Genomic DNA, 12,292 nt, shown 5'->3' with positions numbered 1-12,292 from the left:
CAGCAACAACAAAAAAACCTCTAAATGTGCAACTCCACAACAGTGAATTGTAAAATGCACTTGTTAAAATATTGCTCCCTCTCCCATCAGCCCTGAAACCAAAGTGATTCAGGTACCTTGACTGTTTCCCTGATGTGTCTGTCAATCACTCCATGCTGCCCTACAGGAAATCACACAGTAAGTTCAGGAGAGGAGCTCTTTGGCTTTGAGGTCATGCACTAAGTTAGAGCAAGCAGTGCTTTGCTGCAGGAGGAAGCAACTGCACAGGGGAAGCAGGAGCTTTCCTCTTCCATGTACAATAACTGTGTTTTTTTTTTAATTTATTTCTTTACTGTGAGACATGTGCCTAACCTTCTCCCCCAAACACAGATTTTGAAAGATAAAACAGAACCACTGGCATGTCTACCTCAACCACGTTACCAATGATTTCTTCAGAATGACGTGCTTAAAAGCTTTTCTTGTTACTAACATTTTCCCTCTACGATTAGTGCTGTTATGAGGGCCTAGTTTTTCCTTCCAAAGCAATTCCACAAGAGCTGAATTAAACTGGAGTGCCTGAGAAGCCCAGGTTCCTGCTTTCTACAGCTGTGCTGCATGTGCAGAGACCCTCCCCTCTCTGCTGGCTGAACAGATCCCTGCTACCTGCAAAGGTGGATGCTACAGCTGCTTGGCAGAGAGGAAACGAAGAACAAAGAATGCAGCTGTCAGCTCTCAGCTCCTCCTGCAGGAACAGGGTTTTCCCTGACATACACATTAAGTGCCAAAGGGTATACACACTTCATCATGCCACATAACTACAGCTCTACTCTCTCAGTATTTTAGGATAAAAGCATCTGCTATCTGTGGGTCCAGCGTATGAGAGCTCAGCTCTCACACTCATTTTAGTAGTGCGAAAAGGATTACTGCCCCTGTTTGTAGCAAGAAGCATCTTGCTTTGTGTAAGCTTTGGCCCCTTTATTTTCTGATTTTACAAGATAAAATGGTACAATTCTGAGACCAGTGCACAAGGGGAAAAAATAACTTACTTGCAAATAAGGCATATTTGCTGTCATAAAACAGTAAATAAACTGGAAAAGCAAGTTACATTGACAGGATCCAATAAGCTAAAAAGACAACCAGGTTGTCTGAATCACTCTGTATCCAAATTTCAGCACACATCTGAGACGAAGCTGCAGCCACTCACATTTCTGTATCACTAGTGACTGATGAAGTACGTTCTACTAAGGATGCAATCTTGCAACCTTTGCCAACACTCACTCTTTTTGCTGCGAACCTTGAGTTAAACTTCTGTCTCCCAGCAAGCTGTTAAGCAGCCTGCGACATTAAGCATGGATTCATTGTCCTAGGGGGAGATACTGGGTAAATGAAACTGGGCACAAGAACAAAGTTAAAACGCCTCTGAAAAAACTGCACTTAAAACATTGCTCTGCTAAGTGCAAATCCTAGAGGTACCCGCACTGAGTGAACAGGAGAAAAAGGGCTGCAACCATCACCCACCAGTGGAGCTAGCTATCTTGTAGGGAAAGGAAAACGGAGGGAGCAAGAATTCCCTGACTGATTCTCATCTGGGAGCATGTGCTGTGTCAGCCCAGATGCACCCCATCAGGGAGTAGAGGATTTGTCCACTTACTTACCTATCGTCAGTAACGGCTGGGAGTTACAACTGTATTTGCACACCTTCTGCACTGGTGGGTGTGAGCCCCAGGAACTGCATACAGTACAAAGCAGCAGGAGGACCAACGTAGAAAATTACAGCACCCATGAATTGCAGTATAGCTTAATCTTCCTGCGAAGTTACTTGCCAGCTATACTGAGCATGCTTAAAATCAACAATGCAAATGCTGTTAAGGACACTTGATAAGCACAAAAATAGTAGAAACAAAACTTTGTGAACAATTTGAAAGATACAAAAAAAGTGCCTTTCCATAGCAGTGCTTTAAAAATGCACACAATGGTATATTGTTATTGCTCAAAAAAACTAGTCAGAAATATTAAAACAATTTCCAGAGGTGCTGAAATAGATTTTATAAAATTATATGAAACAGGTCAACAGAGACAGCACCATTATTTTTTCTCTTTTCATGATGCACTTATTTAAAACTATATAGTTATAGATGTATCATTTTTCCCCTCTAATTGGCAAAACCTTTTTCCTATTCATAAATTATTCACAAATACATTAATTTTATTATTTGGATTTAAAAAAAAATAAATTAAAAAAGGAATAGGGGACACTCACAATATTTCTTATCAATCTGAGTTACTCTAATGAGAGATTAGTTTCCATCTTGTTTTTACACACTTGAAGATACTGTGAGGTTAAGCTACTTCCTTTGATTCACTTTTTGGGGGAGAAAAGCATATAGTATTTGCTTTTGAAATAAAGGTAAACAGTAGAATCCTTTGACATCTGAGCCTTGACAGTATCCCTGTAATGACCAGGGAAGTTAATGACTGCAGATGGCACAGTCCAAGTATTTTAGTTAATTTAAAAAGATTGTGTACCACTACCCTGTAATGAACATGCATAACACCCAAGACCACTTATCCTAATTACAATACCTTATTGTGTCCAATATGTAGGTAAGACTGTATAATCAAACTCCTGAAATACAAGATGAAGGACGCTAGTACTTGATACGGTGATTGTGACTCGGTAGCAATAAAAAAAAAGCAAATATGATAATCTATTTCCTACTCATACGGCTCCTTAAATTAAACTAATAGCAAATGTTATTGCCTCTCAAAGATTTTTTTTCCAGTCCTCTCCCTTGACTGCTAGAAGTGCAACTTCATAATTAACAGATTTATGCATTGGTCAGAGCCTCTGGCAGGTCAAAGAAAAGAGAATTCCAGCTGTGCTTAGCCTGAAATTACCATTCCCTTCTCTCTTTCTAGAAAGACAAGTTTCCTGACAGTTTCTAATGAATTACAAACAACACTGTTTCCAGACACTTGTTTTTTGTAAAGATAATACATCTTATCAGGCACAGACAATGTGAGACTGTACGCTGTGTGTGTCTGTGTGAGAACAGAGCGCTCTCTACAGAAACCTACCTGTTCATTCAGGGAAAGAATGACACGTACAAGTGATGGATCCACACGGGTCAGCCTTGTGAGTCGGCACTGATTGCAGGAGTCCTGGCAGCTTTCAGAAGGGGTTAACACAAATGGTCATCTTGTGCCATAAAAACAAATGATCGAGCCTATTATAAACTTAAAATGCATAATGGATTGGAATAATACATATTTATCCTAGTTACTTCATGGGCAAGTAATTTTGAATTAATTTGTAGCAGTGTATATTTTTAAACTATTTGGAAGGAAGGGGGAGGTTCTTTATAGTATAAATATATTTCACTCCAGCCCACTACATATAAAATCTATTTTCTTTGTCAGAACATACTCATTTTCAGTAGTATTATGACCAGAATGTTTTGGTATGTTGAGTCTGTATTTTTCAATCAGTGACCAATGTACAATTACTAGCAGAACACCTCCACTTTACACCATTATTTACCCATCACAAACTGCCAAAAGGTTTGTGGTGCTTTTTTTTTTTCCCTACTTTTTCCTTCTTCTTCCTTTCTTTAAAGTGCCCTCTACATCTTCATCTTATACGGTAAGATTTGACTGGTTACAGAGTCTGATTCCCAATAATATAGTGACTGAAACAATAAATACGGCTCTACAAAAACATTCTGGTTATTTTCTATAACTGCGACGAAATATATCACAATATATTATATACCTACACTTATAATACATGCACAAACATGTCTCACATGGACAGACACTACAAAAATTATCTTCCCCTCAATGCAGAAAAAGTAAGAAAAAGGGATTTTGGTCCAATCCATATGAAGGGTAAAAGAAATCGAAAGGATTAAGTTGATGCCTCTTCTACCCACCTCCCCCAATAAAATATTGACAACCCCAAGCCCCCAACTTTTTTGGCCTAGCCATGAAAGGGGAATGTCTCTATCTTTAATCTTAGCTACAGTTTGAGATCACCTCTTTTGACGGGGCTATTGTCCACGTCCCCACATTCTCTCCAAGCGCACAACATCACAGGCTGCCTGACCACAGCGCAGCCCTCGAGTCAGAGAGCACTGGCCCCTGGGGACTACCAGTCCTGCGACAGCTTGGTGTTCTGATCCCTTTTGGGAGGTGCAGGCGGCGGCCCCCTCCGTAACGTTGCATAGCCAGATATATGACTGCCCTTGAAGCTGCTCGTCTTCTGCTGGTCAGCCAGAAGCTCCGGTGGGGGTGGCGGCAGGGCCATGTCGTCCATGGTGGCTGTGGGCTCTGCTCTGGACATCCGTGCAGAGGAGAGGGAGCCGTGCCGGGTGATGGATTTCCGCTGCAGCGTCCGGTTGAGGTCTGCCAAGAATCCCGGCTGAACGCTAAGGCTGGACTTGGGTGAGGTGGGCACTTGGGGGCCAGGAGTCACCGGTGGCTCTGCGACGTCTGCCTGTGTCAGCCGAGTGCTGTCGTTCCGCTTTGGCCGCGTGGGCGGTGGGGCTTTTTTAATGGATGGTTTTGACCACGCCTGAGGCTGGGGATTGACAACAGCGACTTTCGGGGAGGTACTGCCTGAAAACACTGATGGGATCTCAACCGGTGGGACGGGAAGATCTATTTCGGGTGGCGGTGGTGGAAAGTCTGAATCCGACGGCGGTGAAGGGAATTCAACCACAGGTTCCTTCCCAGACACACCTGGCACAGGAGCCTTGGCCGGGATCCCTCCATGCGGAACGACGATGGGCAAGCTCACCCCAGAAAGGTTGAGCTTTCCAGGCTTTGGAGGGGCTGCAGGAGGCAACGACTCCTTCGAAGGAGACCCTGACGGCTCTGGTGGGTGTGCAAATTTGCTGACAAGGCGGTCCACTGAAGGTCTCTTGGACTCGTGGTACTCAGTGGAGCTGGTGGATTTGATGCTGGAGTTCCGCTGAGGTGTTGGAGGTGGTTTCTTCCCTCCAGGGCTTGATGTCTTGCTGGTCTTTTTGACTGGAGACCCTGATTTGTCAGGGGGGGGAGAACCTGCAGAGGTAGCTGGGGAAGGAGGTGGAGGAGGAAACACTAAGCTGCTCTCTGGTGGAGGAGGGGGGAAATCCGGAGAGGGAACAGAGGCGGGCTGCCACTTGGGCTTCGCCTTCACCGCTGGAGGTGACTGGGGAGCCACGCTCAGCGGCAGGGGTTTCAGAGGCTGGGGCTCAGCGGCAGGAGGGGTGGGAGGAGGTGGGAAGTGGCTGGCTATCTGCTTCACCACTGACGGCACTGGGGACTGAGGGGACGGAGGCGGCTTCACAGAGAAACTCTGCTGCTTTGGGAACGTTGGGGGCGGAGTGGGGCCTGGAGGGGCTGGGGGCAGCGGAGGCACCTGGGAAGAGGTGACACTCGGCTGTTTCTTAATTGCAAGGGGCAAGGGAACTGGCACAGGGGGGGTGACATGCGTGACCCCTGGTGACGCTGCCTTCCCGCTGGGCTGCGGAGGGAGAGCTGTCATGAGAGGCTTTGGGGGCGCTTGGGGCGGTGGGGGCGCAGGCACGGGGGGAGGAGGGGGCGGCAACGGGGGGGTGGCAGCGGCAGCAGCCTGGCTTATATTTGGTTGCACCTGATGGATTTTGGGGGGGGGTGGCGGAGGCGTGAACTGCGGCACAGACGGGGCGCAAGGTGCCGGCTTCAGCTGTGCCATGGCTGAGCCCGGAGTGGGAGGCGGCGGCGGAGGGGGGGGAGGCGGCATGACCCCGTTGGGGGGCACCAGGATCTGAGGCTTGCCCGAGGCTGGAGGGGGCGGGGGGGGCTGCGGTGCAGCGGGGGCCTTGGCAAAAGGGCCGCCGTGCTGGGCTGCGTTCTGCAGGCGGGTGATGGTGCTGTACTTGACGAACATGGTGGCGGGGGAGGCAGCAGCCGGGGCGGCCTGGCTGGGGAGGGGGGGTGGAGGAGGAGGAGGGGGAGGTGGGGGTGGAGGAGGGGGGGGCGGCGGTGGGGGCAGCGGGGGGGACGGCTGTGAGGCTGCATAGGGGGTCGCCACTTTTGTCTGCGGGGACACAGGAGGTGCAACAGACATGAAGGGCCGACCTGCAGGCTCCATTCGGGCCTATTGGGAAGGGAATTTTAGTGAAAGTGGAAAGGGAGAAAAAGAGAGATAGGGAGGGAGGGAGGGAAGGAGACAAAGAGATTATAAAGTCAAGGTCTAAATGTGCCTGTCATTAAAAATTAAGTGGCAGATCACAGCATGCAGGAAGTATTAGGAAAACAATGCAGCAAGAGACAGTTGTTCACACATCAAGCCTGAACCGTGCAGTCTGGCCACACAAGCTGGCAGGGGAGCTGCCAAGAATCACCGGGGCCAGGTCTATTGCAAGCTATGCCGAAATTATGGGAGGCAGCTGTACCCAGGGAGACACATTGGTCCTCCTGCGGGCAAGCATCAGGAACCAAACAGGACACTCCCCAGGGTGCCAACGGCCACAACAAAGGACGCTGGGCAGAGCAGGAGACTGCAGGCATTGCTTCAGCTCTTAAAGACTGAAGTTAAACCATACACGACCTCCCAGAGTGTCTGACAAGCCTTTATGTTGTCAGCGCAGGCCTTAACACAGCTTAGTGTTGCACAGTGCAGAAATCCTGACCTGCTCTAAAACACAGAAGAGCAAGCTCTGCAAAGGAATATTTCTGAGGTCCTTCTCCACATGCTCTGACACCAAACACAAAAAAGAGGGACAACTAAAGTTTCCTAGGAAAGTGTCCCCAGAAGGAAATGTTTGGAGACCTTCAACACAAGTTAGCTTGGAAAGGAAAAGCTAGGCATGCAGCTGTTATGTTATTCAGAAAAAGAAAGACAGGGAAAAAAATGTCTAAGGGAAGGAGCAATGGGAAAGCAGCAGGCAATGCTTTCATCTACTCATTGGGTTTTGCTCAGGTTAAATTGCTTCTCTAAAATTGTATACCTACATTCATGTTAAAATTTAAAAAGATGATTACATTACTCAAGTTTATCAACAACTTCCTAATACAAAGTGGTTTTGCTACAAGCAAAGTTGTGAACTTCACAGTGTGATCTTCGCAGCTTAGAAACATGCATTAGAAATGCAATACCAACACGCAACTAACTGCACTCAGTACCTACGCTTCATTAGTAGATATTTTGCCACAAGTTAGCCCAATTATGCTCTTTTTCACTGTATAAGTATGTTTGCATATTGCTTTGTTTTAAACACAGGTGCACAGAATTTCTATATGCATAGGAACAACACCAAAAAGATTAGAGTAAGAAACAACAAAGGGCAATTTACAACAAACATGGGATGTGCCTCTACCTGTCACGTTAGGTCTGTGAGGCAAGAGTGTAACAAAGTTCTGGAGCTTCATCAACATGTTCACATACCAAAACAGGGAGAGATCTTGATCTCTTGCATATGTTAGTCTGCAATTACCATTCTCCCAGTCACCCAAGTTAATGAATTTATAAGTAACATCCCCTGACCTTAGTTCTGCCCTGTATAAGGCACCACGGGTGTGCTGACCTTCACTTTTGACACCTGAGACAGCAAAAGGCAACAGGAAAAAATAAAGCGGCATAAACAGCGAGAGAGAAAGACTGACGCATAAAAGAACAGCTATCCCTGAATGGCAAGACCTTAGAGAGTCTTGAGCAGGGAACTGTCCCTTATTCCTTGTCACGTAAAGCACACACAGTGAGCACGCATTCTGATACCTGTCGTATTATCCTATTTAAAAGAACATTTTTAAAATCTAACAAGAAAACAAGACATGATATTTTCACTGTCCAGCTGTGATGAACGTGAACAAGTGAATAAAATATTCTTTGGGCAAATGGCAGCATTTTGGGAAATTATATCAATAACACCAATATATATAATAATATACCAATTATATCAATAACGTTGTTTCTTTTCTTGCCACAGAGTTTAACATTTGCCCCTACCAGCCTAATTTATTGACCATTTAAGTTTCTTCAGCCAGACCTGTACAGTATAAAAAATCATGTACAGTAGTTTGGCTTAAGTTAAATTGGTGAACAATTTACTCAGAATTCTTTTTAGCATAGTTTCAAATCATAATTTTACATGGTTCATTTCATTTGGAGTCTTTGCAAGTTTCCATTCACCTGTGTTAACATGTGAGGTCATGTACCTTTTAACGGATTTGTGTATAGAAGGGAATTCAAATTGATGAAATCTTGAAACATGGATGGCCCTTAATAGGGAGAAGTCTGAATATTTTATTTGTAAAAATGCTTTAATCAGATAACATAAAAATTATGGGGGTTTATTTAAATGAGTAATTGACAGCAGCACCATGGACTTGATGTGGTCCATAGTGCTAATCTCAAAATTTTCTCCGGAAGTTCACAGAGTGTAGTAGCAAAGAGTTCACATTAAAAACAAAACTTCAGAAAACAGTAACATGACAGTTCTCATAGCAGTACTCTTCCACCTCTGTTGGATACATGCTAGACAGACTTGAGTGCCCTATCTTTTCCATCAACCCAGTCCCTGTAGAAATGATGCACCCTGTACACATACACAAGCCATCTGCTGATGAACATGCAGCAGGTGTTGCACACATGCAGTAGAAAAATTTGAATCACAGTTTAGTAAGCTACGTTCCTGGGCCATCACTATTACAATTATATGATTTCCAAGCCAGCAGGCACTGCAGAAAAGTTACAAATCCCACAGAACAGAGCCAAGTCAGATTTCACATTGTGCCACCTGTGCTTTTTTACTTGAAAATGTGATGTTGTGTCTTATTTCTAGTTATTTATCTAATGCACCAATATGAGGTGTAGTGACCCATGGTTTTATTTTTAAAAAGCCTCCTTCTCTATCAACCTTGAACCTGCAGTTTGGGAAAGATTCGAGTCTGACAGGAGAGAAGATGGCTTCCCCCACAGCATCCTGCCAATACACCTCCACACATAAGTGCCGCCGTTAATACCTGTATCATGGCTGTTCAGGAGCCTGGACATTCTGTAAAGCCTGACAACCAACCAGCTGAAGTGGCGGTTCCGCTGTGTGTGCAGGTATTCTCCAGGAACTACCAGACATAGAACTAACCAAACCACCAAAGACTCTCGGAGTCAATGGGCTACTATCTTTTGTAACTCTCTACCAGCAACAGCAGATATCAAATCTGTCTCAATCCACAATTACTTTCAATTTTAGTACTTCTGCTTTAACCATGTCTATGTTTACTGCTTCCATTTCCACAGAATATAATAGCAACCATTGGAATAAAAATATTAGAGCGTGTCTTAAACAGGTGTACCTGCCTCCAGATCTCAGTCATTTACATCTTTACAATGGAAAAATGTGACTAGTTAACTGAAGAAACATCTTAGTAAATTAATTTAATTCATCAGCTTGTTAACAGCTGATCTTTTTATCTGGTCTTTACTCAACACTAATTAATAGGATTCATGGGAAGGACGGTCTCATGCCTTCAAAGAAAAGGGGGGTTCTGTGTACACTAATAAAAACAAGAGCAGAATGTTTCATGATTGAACTCCCTGAAAAAGCAATTCCTGAAAAAAAATGTATAATGTAGTGTATGCAAGTAATATATAGTAATAAAGAGAAAAAAAATCCATCCCATTCCAGACAGAGGTGGAAGAGGTAACACTCTGTCTTGTGCGTTTTGTTGGGTGTTGGTTCTCAAACTAAAGTCTTCTTGTTACCTTGCTGGATTCCTCCAGTTGAGTGCCTCGCTTCCAGGCCTCAGAGAACATGGAGCTGACAATACTTTGGGAACGGACATGTCCAGTTGGCTGGGTGTCAGAAACTCCACTGTCAGACTGATTAGAATGATTTGATTGAGATTCTGTTTAAAAGAAAGCAAAAAAACTGTTTACATTTCTGAATGTAAGAGTAAAGCCAGTGTGCTCATAATGCAAGTCTGTGTGACCTTTATTGGTCACGCTTGTTAAATGTGTTATCCCACCAAATAACAGTGTTCCCACTAACGACTGCACAAGCTCCAGCTCACAGCCAGCCCACTGAAGACTGCTGTCTAGACAACACAACAGAGCAACAAGACCATACTCCTGCAGGGACACCAAATTTGACAAAGGAGCAGAACCACTATTTTCAAAGTTTGTCTCTCAAGAGATTGTTTTGATCCTTGCCTATGGGCAGGGACTATTTCCTAATTGCCAATTTCACATATTTCAGTTAACAAAAGCAGTTTACATCGTTAAAACAGGGACCTTGATTTGTTTTTTTCTCAAATAGATGAAGATAGCGGCATCAGGAATTTGAAATGAAGTTCCTCTTCTGAAAACACACACCACTAGAAGTAATAAAGGTTTTTGGATTAATATAGTCCATTTCCTGGAATAGCCCCTCCTGCAGTCTCCAAATAACTGAGAATAAAAAAGGTAATTAAGTCTTTCCATTATGAGACAGATCACATTATTACCTGGCAAACTAGATGAGCTGGAGCCTGACTTGATACTGGAGCTAGACAAGGAAGTCCAGTCATATGCCGATTCTGTTCTCTTCAATGCTTCCTGATAATTCATGTACAGTTGCTTCCCATACTAAGCAAAACGACAAACAAATGTAACGACTATACAGGCTCTGTGCCCTTTTCAGACTGCTAATCTCCACCGCCAGCTTCTCTATTCCACCTTCTTTTTCCCGAGAGATAAAAAGCAGGCTCTATGTAAAGGAGCTCGCACAAAATTAAATCAGTGCAAATTTCATTTTCTTTCATTTAGCAGCAGTGGCAATTTCCTGCTCCCAATCTTTTGCCTTTTTATTAGTGAATTGCTAAAAGAAATAAGAACAGTTTCTTTATGCTAGAAGAGATTGCATCAAACCACCCAGATAAATGCAAGAAATGGGCCAACAAATAAACTAAGACAACATGGGCATCTTAGAAAACAAATCTGTCAAACCCAAAGTCTCATCTCTTCCCACAAGCCTTCCTTTTAATGTCTGTAAGAGAGTTGGCTGAAATCTAGCACACATGTCAGTCAGAATTATGTCACATGACAAAAAAAGTAAAGCAGAAATGGAAGGAAAGGGTCCAGTTTTTCTAGGGAATGAAGGATTTCTAGGGATGTAAGAATAAACATTGTATAGTTCACATTCAGAATAGTTAAATAAAAGGAATTTGGATTTAGCGTGTATTTTGCCAAATAACTATAAATGGTTTCAAACAGATAATGACAACAACTCATGACAACAGTGCAAGACTGGCTAGAGGAGGTTACCTTAGCAATGCGGATGCCATTGATCCATTGGTGTAGAGTTCTTACATCATCACAGCAAAGATACTTGATATACTGGGATTTCTTCTGGATCTGAGGATGCTGCAGAAAAAAAATGTTAATCCCCACCGATATTTTAATAGCTAGGAATGCAAGAAAAGCCATTAATCTGCTGAGTTTTATACAGACAAATTTATTGCTAGAAGCTTTTGGATGGCAGTGCATACTTGAGGCCCACTTACAAATGTTTGAGAGTATTTCAGGAGTTGGGGAGACTGCTTTACACACAAATTGGTAGCATGTCCAGCAAACACTGACTTCAGATTTGAAACACTAGGAAAGGGTGACTCTCGAGTATTTTAGTGCTGTACCTTCTACGTACCTACAGAGCTTTCTGCATCCCCAAGGCCCTTTAGAAATATTTATACTCTCAAACCAAGCAGTCAGAACAGTGTCAGCTTGTAAAAACTGTAAGCAAGGGACAGTCAAAGTGTGAAGAGTTGGCTCCTTTAGCAGTCTATGGACTAAATCACCACCTGAGGGAGACAACTGTTTTAGCTACCTCTCACCAAAACACACTGGAGGAAAGCAAACATACTCTTCTCTGCTTTTGCATGGCTTGAGTGAGACACTCCACAAATGACACCCTGTTGAGCACAATTCTGTTCTCAGCTTGTAGAGCCTTCAAGGTCCCTGTCCTACTGATACAGGGCTGTCATTTAAAATACTTGCTGTTCCCAATTGCATGTAGGAAAGGAAAAAATACTGTATTTATAAATACAGAAGTAAAGAAATACAATATATATATATTTTTAAATCAAACAATGGAAATCACTCTGGATGGATTACTCAGTTGTTTGCTGTCTGTGCTGCAGAAGTTACATGTCACACAGCTCTCATGGCAGCTGTGAATACTCAACTTATTATTATCCTGTATTAGCTTATAGACGAGCAATAGAGTTTTGCTAGATGATCATAGGCATTTCAGTTTTACTGGAGACTGTCTTAAATATCTATCAAAGAACTTTTAATGTCTTTTCAGACCGT

At 43.6% G+C, this 12,292-nt stretch overlaps 1 protein-coding gene across 5 annotated transcripts in view; it reads right to left on the bottom strand.

Annotated features, from left to right (window-relative positions):
* Window positions 1–327: 327 nt before the first annotated feature.
* The window catches only part of RAPH1 (Ras association (RalGDS/AF-6) and pleckstrin homology domains 1), a 132,007-nt gene continuing 120,042 nt past the window's right edge, over window positions 328–12,292 (bottom strand). For 4 of the 5 annotated variants that reach the window (XM_032189628.1, XM_032189627.1, XM_032189626.1 and 1 more), the window contains exons 11-14: window positions 11,249–11,347; window positions 10,450–10,570; window positions 9,710–9,852; window positions 328–6,103 (exon numbers count right to left, since the gene is read on the bottom strand). In XM_032189628.1, coding sequence (XP_032045519.1) covers window positions 4,127–6,103; window positions 9,710–9,852; window positions 10,450–10,570; window positions 11,249–11,347 — 2,340 coding nt within the window. In that variant the 3' untranslated portion in view covers window positions 328–4,126. Of the gene's footprint in view, window positions 6,104–7,925; window positions 9,853–10,449; window positions 10,571–11,248; window positions 11,348–12,292 lie in introns of those variants that run through there. The other variant, XM_032189630.1, reaches the window with a different exon arrangement.

This window comes from Aythya fuligula, chromosome 6 (genome assembly GCF_009819795.1).
Source record: "Aythya fuligula isolate bAytFul2 chromosome 6, bAytFul2.pri, whole genome shotgun sequence".
NCBI lineage: Eukaryota > Metazoa > Chordata > Aves > Anseriformes > Anatidae > Aythya > Aythya fuligula.
Note: the sequence above shows the minus strand (reverse complement) of the source record. Positions and strands in the feature narration are given on the sequence as shown.